This window comes from Crocodylus porosus, unplaced genomic scaffold, assembly GCF_001723895.1.
Source record: "Crocodylus porosus isolate Cpor-Errol unplaced genomic scaffold, CroPor_comp1, whole genome shotgun sequence".
Taxonomy (NCBI): Eukaryota; Metazoa; Chordata; order Crocodylia; family Crocodylidae; genus Crocodylus; species Crocodylus porosus.
Window position 1 is genome coordinate 15957209 of NW_017728943.1, and position 12185 is coordinate 15969393.

General features: G+C 44.4%; 1 protein-coding gene across 4 annotated transcripts in view; it reads left to right on the forward strand.

Moving 5' to 3' along the window:
• Nucleotides 1–12185, forward strand: part of LSAMP (limbic system-associated membrane protein) — a 1430869-nt gene that overhangs the window by 1167959 nt on the left and 250725 nt on the right. For all 4 annotated transcript variants that reach the window (XM_019548765.1, XM_019548767.1, XM_019548766.1 and 1 more), the window contains one exon: nt 2488–2720. In XM_019548765.1, coding sequence (XP_019404310.1) covers nt 2488–2720 — 233 coding nt within the window. The remainder of the gene's footprint in view (nt 1–2487; nt 2721–12185) is intronic.

Consider the following 12185-nt stretch of genomic DNA (forward strand, 5'->3'; position numbering starts at 1 on the left):
TGGCTTGACCTTTCTGTCTAGCTGACAAAGATGGCATCACTTTCTTAATGGCTGGCAGAAGCCTGGCTGGGTTCAGTATATGTCTGGGAGAGGTTTGTGGCAAGTTACTCTCTTATTTCCCACCACTGCTTGGTCTTTGGTCCATCAGATAGGATGTTACCTTTTGGTGAAATGGGTGTTGTAACAATCAAATAGTTCCACAGGTGTTTAATTATATGGGAACAAGGCTTACCATTTAAAACCAAATATTAGTCAGTAGTGGGTGCCTTATATAGGTGGAGCAGTTAAGACTAATTTGGGGGGTCTCATGACAAAGGCTGAACCCTGGTGCTCAGAGGAGCAGGTTCTGGCTTTACCCCTGACCAACTTTTGGACCTGAGGAAATTCATTTAGGGCCAGATTTTCCAAAGCACTTTGGTACCTAAACATGCAGGTGAGGTGCACAGCAGGATTGTGAGAAGTAAAGCTGCTGGCCAGTGAATTCAAGCTAATCATTAACCAGCTTTAATGGTTTTGAAAAATCTGTTGGGCACCTATCCTGTCCCTTTAGGGTCAAGAATCCTGTGGAAGCTCACCCTTTCGCCTCTCTGGCTGGGAACACTGATCTACCCGGCTGGGAAGACTAAATTCCTGAAGGCTCGAATGGGGAACTTTGAGATCTTCTGGTGGAAGGCCTTGGGGATGGGTGGAGTGTGGCTGTGTGTGCGCAATGTGCTCCTGGTGGCTGTTCTTGGCACCTTCCTCAGGTCATTGATTTTTGCTTTTGTCTCCATATGTGTTGTGAGAAAGAGTACAGTTAGCTGATGTCCTGTGCCACTCAGTGGCCTGCTCCTGTGCACAGATTGCTTAATGTAAATAACTGCTCAACTATCGCCATTCTTTCAGGAGGAACAGATTTTAAAGCAAAAAAAATTATGGCTTTAATTTCACCTCAGGGTAAATATGTGCCTGGTCAGAAGAAACAGCTCCGACTTCAAGAGTAAACCTTTGCCAGCCTCTCCTGGCTGCCTGTCAACAGCACTAGCTGGGGGGCAAATGTTTGTCAGACCAGACAAACATGCTTCCAGCTTGATCAGTGGCACAGTGCACCTCCCACATGGCACCACGCAGCATGGCATTCCTCATGCCCAGAGGTGACCCAAGAACAACTCAGAGCTTTTGTGGGCATGTTTGCTCTGGAGGAGGTGCAGTGAATCATCAGAGTCACATCACGCACAGCAGCCTCAGCTTAGTCTGAATAAACTGCATTCAAGCAGAGGAACTTGGAAAATGCCTGACCCTTCCTAACAGTGTTTGAAAACCCACTGTCAAATATTTGCCTTATCTTTCAGTGATAATCTTCATCCTCTGTCTTTCCCTCTCCAATACAACATTTGTGTGAGTAGTGCTGATGAGAGGAGTTGGCATATTTGAATTCCAGGAGACAATGAGCGCAAGAGGCCTGGGAGTGACAGAGCTGAAGACTGACCTCTTTTAGTTATCCACAAAGCAGGCATGGGATGGGCAAGCTGTCCTGATAAAGCCCCATCTGTACTTCTTAGCCTAGCCTTGGAGGCATTGTTGCTAGGGTGAAAGAGGACATAAGTATCCCATGTCCTGTTCAGCTCATGGCCCCTCAGCTGAGCTAGGTAAACTCATACATGCCATTTCTTTGCATCTCTGTATCTCTCCTATGATCAGTATTATTAAAGCTGAAATTGATCTTTGAATAGACTAGGTGCCACAGCCAAAGCTAGATTTGACTTTGTGATGGATCCTCTACCCTCCCCTGTAAAAGAATGAAATCACTGTCATGTTGCTGCAAAGGCAGTCAGTCCATCCTCTTGCCTGCAGACACCTGAGGCTCTTGGCAGATGGGACAAAGTCTATGCCAGGTGGTGACTATCCAGTCTCTCCACTCTTTGCTGTACCCATCTGCCATCCCTCTTCCCACCCTCTCACTTGCCTTGTAACCTTCTGAGGACACACTACAAATGTCACAGAGGATGAATGTGATGTTCCTGACACCAGCATCACATATATGCACATACGTTCATGCAGCTGTGTATCTGCAAAGGCAAAGGGCGCCTTTAGTTTTTCACAAGGCCTTTTCTGTTGGTGTGGTGAGGGTACACAGGTGTCACAAGAGGGAGGAGGTGGACCATGTGGCGGGCCAGCAGGGGGTGCATCCACCTCACTGTGCCCAACCACCTACCAGGCTCCAAGTGCTCTGAGTACCACCTTGGGGGTGCCTCACATCTGGCCGACCCCTTTCCTGGAGCACACCCATGACCCTGGGTAGCAGGGGTGGGAAGAGATGGTATGCACCAGGACGCTTGAGTCTCCAGAGTAGCCTTGTTCATTTAATATTTTGAAAGTGCTTTAAAAATGTGACCGGTCATGATGGGAATGAGGAAGATGATGGTTATGATGCTGTGGCAGTGGAAAGTTAGAATTAGGGCAGGGAGTCTTTGCTGATATCCCAATCTCTTGTCTCACCCTCCACAGGTGTTATATAGAAGACAGAAGCTCCAAGGTGGCTTGGTTAAACCGTTCTGGTATCATCTTTGCTGGAACAGACAAGTGGTCCCTGGACCCTCGAGTGGAGCTGGAGAGACAAACCCCCCTGGAATACAGCCTCCGGATCCAGAAAGTGGATGTCTACGATGAGGGGTCGTATACATGCTCAGTGCAGACACAGCATCAACCCAAGACTTCCCAGGTTTACTTGATTGTGCAAGGTAAGAAATAAGAGCTAGGCAGAGGGTAAAGATGGAAAATAAGGGTCCCAGCTTTTTGCAGATGTCTGGGCTGTGAAAAGGGAATACTAACTTATTTGTCCCAGCAATATATTAGACCAGCAGTGTGGGGTGGGATCTTTTGAGTTCAGGTCATTTTCCAATATGATGTGTATGGACTGACAGTGCCTATCTTTCAGAGGCTTGTATTGCATATGACATGAATGACACTGGAACGGTTCCTATAGACTCTAGGATTACTGGCCCCTCAGTGACTATGTATACCTCATTGCTTCCCCTCCTCCTTTCCCACCTCTCCTCATTACATTCCTTTTCCTTTGTCATATCTCATCTCTTCCTCCCCCACATCCCTGGCTTCTATATTCCTTTCCTACTTTGAGCAAGGGTGAGAAATATGACTTCTGATGAATAATGTGCACTGCAGGCATTGGCTAATAGGGGACTGTAGCTAGATGTCTCTTCCTGCCAGGAGCTACAGAGTCATGGCTACCATGAAACAAAGTGACCTCCACTCCATGGTAATGATATCCCTTTTTCATGTCTCAGTTTCTCAGCTTTACCTCTTCCCTTTTAGGGAGAACTACAACCTTACTAGCCTAAATTGGTAATGAAACAGAGAAGATATGTAGTTTGGATTGGAGTGCCATCACTATGCTGATGATACTTGATTCTGTCATTGTTACATCAGACCTGGATGGTGCTTCTGTCCACTTTAAATATTTATAGGGTAGTCTGTATTAAATGTATACTACAGATAGGCTCAGATTCTGCATTATCATTCAGACAGGCATTGGTTATTTCTCCACTTTCTCGAGTAACCCAAAAGGCAGTGTATTTGATTTTAAAGTGGTTGCTGTTTGAAAAGCTCCAGTCTTTCTTTATCGGGTGTTACCTGGCAGGTTCTGTGCTGACTAGCATATTGAACATGTTGTATATGGTTTGTATACGTATTCAGAGATGATACTCTTCATGGGAATTGCAAGAGACAGAAAGCTTACGAAATGTCCTGGCATGCACAGGACATATGCACACGTGCGCAAATGCACACACAGCAGTTTTCAAGACCTGTTCAGCAATCTATTCAAATGCACAGTATTCAAAATAGACTTTGTAGAGGCCCTGAGATACAGCTAGGGTCATGATTCACTACCTGTGGGGCTAGTGCAAACTACCTCTAGGTGTCTTATTGCTGGTAAAATCTTACAAAAAGCATTTTCCATTAATCTGTCAGGAAAAAATACACGTACAAATGAGTTTTGGAGCCAGGCATATGTATTAAGAATACCAATCATGCTGATTTGAGGCAGCCCCAAGTAGCCATAGCTCAGTTTCTCCCAGAGTTTGGTGCTGTCCAGAGCCAAACTTCCCCAAATGCCAGGCTTGTCTCTAATGACAATAAGTTGCAGTTTAGATCTGGGTGTTGCCAAAGTCAGGTTGCAGATAGATAACACACCCTTGTATATTCTTTGCTGGCAGCTCATAATTTTACCACAACTCTCTTGCTCTGCAGTGCTTATTCTTACAGCCCCAGCTCCAGAAATCACATGATAAGCTGAGACTCTCAGCTTTCATTTCTTAAGTCAATTGGTGGTCTTTGTGGCTGCAGAAAAAGGAAACATGATTTGGGTGCACACTGAATGTTCAAAAACCAAAGGCAACTACAACAAATGTAAGAAAGTATTTAAAAAAATGTTTCCTGGTTCACAGGTTGCAGTCTCTCGATTTTAGAGCACTGTGATTTGGCATTCGTAAGCCATTGCAGAATCTTGTCTTTTTCTTTCAGGGTCATTTTTTTACATAACTTCTTTTTTCTTTTGGTGGGCCTTGGAACATAGTAGTAATTGTTTGCAACTGGTAGAACAACAGTAGCTTGGGCTACTGGGATAAGTCTAGGTAGTTTGCTTATATTCATTTAATTAATTCACTTGTTTTTTTATTTCAGTGTGTAAATATCAAACTCACTAACCTGAGCTCTAGGCCCCTGTGACAGATAATTAAAAAATAATACAATCCAAGGTAGGCTCAAACAACAGGAGCAAAACCTTGTTCTTAATAGCTTTTCTGCACCTTGCATTTAATATTCATTGAATAATATGGATAAACAGAACTAAGATTGTTTCTACCCCTCCAAGTCAGTTCCCATCTTACTGAGCCATGCATGGTCTGACTTGCTTTCCTCCTCTTGGCCCCATATATCTTTGCCTCCTGGCTGCCCAAATGGCCACCTTCAGTGAGGGTGAAAGATGGTCTGGCCAGTGCCTAGCCAGTAGCCGGGTGGTTGGAGCACTTTGTTGGGGAGCAAGAGATTCAAATTCAAACCCTTTCTGGATGAGGTGGGCCTAGAAGTGGGGCCGTCTACTCTGTGGACAAGTGTCCAAAGCACTGGAATATTAGATTGAGGCTCCTCCTCCTCTGCCTCCTCTCTCTTTTTTTCTGGAGCGGGGCACTTACCCAGCATTACATGTGTGCTTGAGTGATGCTGTTCTGCTCTGGAACAGCCCTCTGAGCATGCATCCAAACTGTATGGAAGTGGCAATAATTGCAATAATATCAGAAGTGTCACTTACGCATCTAAAGGTGAAACAGGATTTAGCCCTTAGTCTTCCTGTGCCTCAGTACCTGAGTTGTGCAGTGGGGATTATAGCACTGCCCTTCCTTCTAGGGGAGGACTCCCATTGGAAACTGTGACATGCTTAGGTGTGTTGGTGCTGAAGTCTGACAAACACAGACATCTAATCCCTGGCCATTCTCAGTGTCTGCTCCAGCAGATGGGCTTTGCTGCATTCTAAAGGTTTGCTGCCTTTTGGCTGTTTACAGGATAATGTGCTCAGACACCAGTCCTAGAAACCATCCTCCCACTAGCAACTTCCCTGGGGAGAAGTCCAGTGTGTGCAGCACAGCTGAAAGCAGGATGTCATGGGGGAGAGGCAACTGCTCACCTGGCAGATCCCAAGACATTGAGGACACAAAGGTTTCGAACCGGTTCCACCTTGTCAGCCTGTGCAGAACTAGGCATGACAGTCTGCTTAACAACCTGCCTGCTTCACTGGTTTTAATTCCCAGCTTGACTTTTGTGTGGCCTAATTCCACAAAGAACATATTAAAATAGCTTCATAGCACGGTAACCAAAAGACGGCAGTAGAGAAGTGTACACCTAAGACAGAGGAGCCCATGTGGAAATCGAAGAAAGCTGTTTTCACTATTGCTGCTGTAGGATCATCTGACAGTGCCTGGAACTCCTGACAAACCCCTTCATTCCACAGCTAGACAGCTTTATGTACAAGCAGTGGGCACACACTAGAAGTCCCAGTGGCCAGTACGGTGTTTGCCTTGCCTTCTGTCTGCTTTCTTCACCCCCCTACCCCCATTTTGCCCTAATTGTCTATAGTCAGAGAACTCTTTCATTACTACCTAGTCATTTTCAGCTACTGGGTGCCCTCTGTCACACTAAACTAAGAGATTTGCACAGTCTTCCTGTTCAAAACACTTTGTTGTTCAATTCTGGACTCTCTCCAGTATATCCACTTTTTTCTTAAAATGTGGTGCCCAAAACTAGACCCAGTATTCTAGCTCTGGCCTCAACAGTACTGAAAGAGTGAATATTTCCCTCCCATGATTTCCAAATGACACTTCTCTTAATATAGCCCAGAATGAGATTAGCCTTCTTTTTTCTGTGACATCACATTGTTGACTCATTGAGGACTGCTGCCAAGCCAGTTATTCCCCATTTTATAATTGTGAATTTGATTTCTTTTTCCTAAATGTACTACTTTACACTTGTCTTTATTGAATTTCATCTTGTTGACTTTGGACCATTTCTCCAGTTTCTGAAGATAGTTTTGAATACTGATCTTGCCCTCCAGGGTGTTGGCAACCCATAATAAGTTGGTGTAATCCAGATATTATGAGTGTACTCTCTATTCCACCATCCAAGCTGGTAATTGAAATGTTAAAAGGAACAGTGTTCACGTCTCATTTCTCTGGACATCCCCTAGAAATACCCTCTCAGTTTGGTAGTGATACTACTGGTAGTTGTTCTTAGAGTGCACTTTTTACATCTAGTTCTGTACCCACCTCCTGGTAATTTCATCTAGTTTTCTTATGAAAGTATCTTGTAGACAGTGTCAAAAGCCTTACTAAACTCCAAGATAACCACACTGATTGCCTCCCCATTCTCTGTTTGGCTAGTTAGTCTGTCAAAGAAAGAAATTAGATTGGCTTGACATGATTTTTTTTCTTGCCAAATCCATGTTGGCGGATTTTTATCATTTTGCTATCCTTGAGGTGCTCACAAATGGAATATTTAATAGCTCATTCCAGTATATATCATAATTTGTTCTAGTAATGCAAGCCATATAGAGGAAGGAGTCTGTGGCTGCCCCTCTCCAAATGTTATCTAGGGTATATATAGTCTCTTTCAGGGCCATATCTTGTACTCTTTATTCAGGTATGAATATCAGTGGAGAAACTGCAGTAATTCTTATGGATTGCATCAGGGTGGTAGATGTGCCACTATTACAGCCTTTCACAGGGCCCCCCACCCCAGAAATTCAGAACTAAGAGTTGAAACAGACATTACCTTTTGAAATCTGTGTGCCCTCATAAACAAATTTGATGGCAGCACAAAGGCCAAACAAACAGATGCGCATTACCCCTTTTTGTGCCACAAATGCCCAAGATTCGTGACTGCAACAAAGGTGGCATTGATCGGTGCTGCTATTTAGAAGCAGATGTGTATTTTCTCTGTAGTGGGAGATCCTGGGCAGCTCAGAGCTTGAAGGGGCCCAATCCTTGCGCCCCAGGAATTCCCACACAGGATCAGGCCCCTCAAGCCCCCCAAATGCCTGCCAGGCTTTCCACTCCTACAGAGGCACTTCCAGGGGAATCTCATGGCATGTCTGTGCAAGTAGGTCAGGGAAGCTGGGATTTCCTTACTTACACAGGAGTATCCCCAGGATATCCAGAGGCATTTCTCTGCACGGGAAACCCCAGGTTTCCCTACTTACAGAAACACACCTTGAGACTCCCCTGGTCACATTTCTGTAAGAGAAAAAGCTGAGAAGATGCTTCTGGAGCTTGAGGGGCCCCATCCTGCATGGGAATTCCCAGGCTGTGCAAAACTAGGTTCCTCAAGCCCCAGGAGAACACACTACCAATTGCCCTGAATGGTCAATGGGTGGGACTACAGGCAACGTGTCTTGCCTTATGAAGTATATCAGCTGCTCTGGACACATCCTGGATCATCTGACCTGCTTCATTAGGCAGTGTCTATTTCTAGCCTAACACTACTAGCACCCTGCCGTAGTTGAACTCAAGGAACTCCTCTGCCAATTCTAGGAATGTAGTTGGTGATTTTAATTACCGCCGCCAGGCTTTAGAAGTAGCACATGATCATGAATAGAGCTGGTTGGGATTATTTTAACCAGACTTGGTGGGGAGGTTAGTCAGAAAATGCAAGTTTCATTGAGACTGAAACTTTTCCACAGAAAAGTATTGGCTTTGATTAGACACAAGGCTTTTTGTATGCAGTTTTTTAAAATTGAACCTCAGGTGTCTTCCTCAGAGAACTGAAGAAGGGTGCTGTGGTACCCAAAAGCTTGTCTTTCTCTTCCAAGAATATAGTGGGTGCAATAGACATCATCCACAAAAATTCTTGCCTGTCACATTTTTCCTGGTTTTATCTTGCTGGGATCCTTTGACCTCAGCTGACTTCCTGCCCCTAGGGCAGGGGGCTGGACTCGATGATCTCCCGAGGTCCCTCCCAGCCCTAATGTCTATGAAATCTATGAAATCCCCCCAGCACTTCTACAGCATGGTTGGTTTTGATTAAACTTTTTTTGAGGAGCACTTTTAAAATCTAAGGCTGGATTTCTGGTCTAAAACGAGGAAAACAAGACAGCCACACCCCAGAGAGCCATAGCCCTGTAATTATGGCATTCACTTGGGATGTACAAGAGACAAATTTAGGACCATGATCAGATCCTGGGGACAGGGATGGATGACTAGAATTGATTCTGATCACCAGGCATTTGGCCACTTGTGGAGGAGGTGGTGAGGAGGAGTTTCATTCTTACGTTTTTGCAGAGTTATTTTGTTGTTTAAACACAAAACAAAAACAAGTCTCAAAACATCAAGTTCTCTTTCACAAAAGGCAGTTCTTGTTTTCTAGCCAGCCCTAATCACAAACATCACATTGGTGCATAACAGCTAAAGGCTAAATCCTACAGTCCCTTTTAAGACAAATTCACATATCTTTAGCATCTGTCAATAACCACGCGGCATAGCCTTTTGCTATTATGCATTTGATTTTGTAGGATGCTTGGCCTTTAAAGATCAAGAATGTTCTTTCATTGTTTTAGTGGAGGATAAAGATGCATTTATTTTCACTGGGTTGTAACCAATGCAAATTTATTATTAATTCTACTTGGTGGATTAGCTATTTCCCCCCTAATTTAAGTGGATTTGTGCTGGTGAATGGTGAAGCACTGGGGAGTGAAATCCATTTTTTATCTCCAGAGCAGACGGAAACAATGCAAGCTTCCCACTGTGTATGCTTTTCTCCTCCATTGGCTGTTGACCTTGACCCAGAGAGATCCACTTTTAAGGCTGAGAAGGGAATCAGTTTCCGTGATGCATCCATCCCTTTTTCTCATCCCTGAGGCTAGTGACAGGGGTATCAATTGTGATGATGACTTTGGTACTATGGACATTTCTCTACATGGAACTGGACTGAGAGCCACTAGCTGATTTATATGAGAGAGGTCACACATCAATGGTAATAATCTCTTCTTGCCCCTGACATCAAGCTCAAACCAATGGTTTGGTCTGGGTTCCTGTCATATTACTAGTCTTTTGAGCTTTCCATGCTCCTTTTGTGCTCTTTCTACAAAGTCCCTGCAGCAGACCTTGCCAGAATAGGTACACATGGAAGAAGCCTTCTGGGTCATTGAGTTCAGTGCCCTGCATTTTTCGGGCTGTCATTTAAATAAACAAATCACCCAAACTGCCACTTCAAAACTTTACCCACAACTAAAAGGAGCAGTATCCAAAACACCAAATACACTCTTTGAAGTGCCACGGACAAAGATGCCAGTACTGCCAGTGGGATACGGTGCTGTGAAAGTTCAAGTGTTTTGCTGCTGCTGGTCACCATAAGAACAGAGTGTGGTTGCTTTGTGAGGTCATCAGAACTTTGCTAAGTTTCGATCCCAGGTCAGTTATCATTTCTCCTCACTGACAAGGTGCTCAGGGCAGACAGTTGCTGGTGGAAGAGCTGTTTGAACCAAGCAATAAGAATCCTTGATCCCAGCAACATCTTCTAGGATAACCATCCAGCGCCCCACAAAATTGTCAGCTCACATTTTGCACTGGAGTTTAGAGGGAGCTGAGCATTGCGGTTGGGAGGCTCTGATTCCAGAGAGTCTGCGTTAGGTAAGAACTAGCACAGACAACACAGGTTGCAGTGGGAATGTGACAAAGAATTTGGCAGGCAGATATGAGGGGTACTGAGACAGCTCAGAAGGATAAGTTTTTGGGACAGGAAAAAAAGGAACATTTTGCTTCAGGGGCTTGGAAGAGATTCAGTTTGCTGGTTGGGGGGGGCGGGGAGGAGCTGGGTCAATCAGGCCATTTTACTGGGGTGGGAGGGGAAGGAGGCATGTAGGGATACAATCATTTTGCTTTGGAACTGAGTAGGGAACACAGAATATGTTTCATTTGGTGTGTAAACTTAAGAAGACAAAGAATCCCAGATTAGGAGCATAGCATTTTTGCTACATGTTATCTGGTATTTTTAGTAAATCTAAGTTTTTCTACCAGCAAATAAGCCCAGAATTTCAAACCCACAGTAACAAGGGCAATAGGCTTCTTGGCTTTTGTTTTGGCGGTTTGTTTCCATCTTGGCTCATAAACAGCAGAAAAGCGTACTTGGTATTTCATAGCTTACAAGAATGTCCAAGTTATTCTCCATTTAACATTTTATGGTCTCTGCACAGCATCCTGTGGCCTCCCCACTTGCATTAGCTTGGCTGGCCACACTGATGGGCCTCTTAGACTGTTACCATGCAATGAAGGTGTGAGATCTCTGATATATGTTGAACGCTCATGGCTTTTTTTAGCATGTAAGATGTTTTCTTAGAGATGTTTTGGTGCTACTTACAAAGGAAAACTGGAAACAGAGTTGTAACTGAGACTTCTCTTAACACATTTATGATCTTTTTGGAAAAATGCCACCTGAAATATGTGAAATGTTTCGTAGGGGCTTTGAATTTTATTGACCAGATCAGCTGATATAAATCAGTATAGCTCCTTTGGCTTCAGTAGACTATGTCAGTTGACAATCTGTGGTTACTTTTCCATAGCTGCGTTTCACAGCATCTAGTGATATTTGTCGCAGAGCCCGTCATTTTGTCTTGCTTACATAGCACTGGCAGAACAGGCTTCAGCTCCTTGACTGTGGCTCCTAGGGCTACAGAAATAAAAATGAATAATAACAATGAAACCAAAAGAAATGCTGGTTTGGTCATGCTGAAATGCCCATAATGACAGCAAAACTATCCAGACTTACATGCACTGAGATCATCTTGACTCACCCCGAGATGGTGGTAGGATAAAGCACCTCACAGGTCTGTGGCCTGATGTCATTCTCATCCCTTTCATTTCCTTTGGTCCATGTCTCTCATGGTTATATAAATCTCATGGAAGAGCAGCAACATACTGTTCAAGGTGCCTCTGTGGTAACTCCATTGCTGCTTTCTCACCTGACTTTGCCCTCTCTCCCTCCCTGCTTTCCATTCACGTGACCTTGGCTTGGAACTGCATTTGAATTAATCTCTGCCTAGCACTCTTGTCCCTGTCTCTGATTTTTGACCTTTGGATTAGTGTTCTTGAATCTAACTCTGACTCTTTGAGGTCACTGTCTACATCCCTGTCCTGACAGAGACCTGCCTTCACACTGCTTGCTACAAGACATGGAGTTTGTCTGTCCTGAGATGGCAATAAATCTTGGGGAGTACAGGCTCCTAGAGCACAGCGCACCCACACAAGACCACTGACTGCTCCAGAACTGGGAGTTCTCTAAGATTGTTCTAAGTTCATCTCTGCTTTCACGCCTGTAAGAGACTGGCCCAAAAGCAAGCTCTGGGAACAGACCTGGAACATCCCCACTTGCAAATTTCTGGATCTGGAGTGTCCATGAATTTGGATGAGCAGGACTCGCCTCCCATGCCACAAGACCAGCATGGGAGAGTCAAACTCCTACTCATCTACATAATCTGTTGTGCAGCATCCCATTGCTGAGTTCCCTATAAGATGCAGCTTCCTGTCTGGGGACAATGCGTGATTCTGGTGTGAAGTGCTTTGGGATCTTTGGAAATAAGATGCTAGTATAACTTCAAAATGTTATAGGCAGGCAAGGGTCCTTGAGTAGGTGTGATATCTTTTATTAGA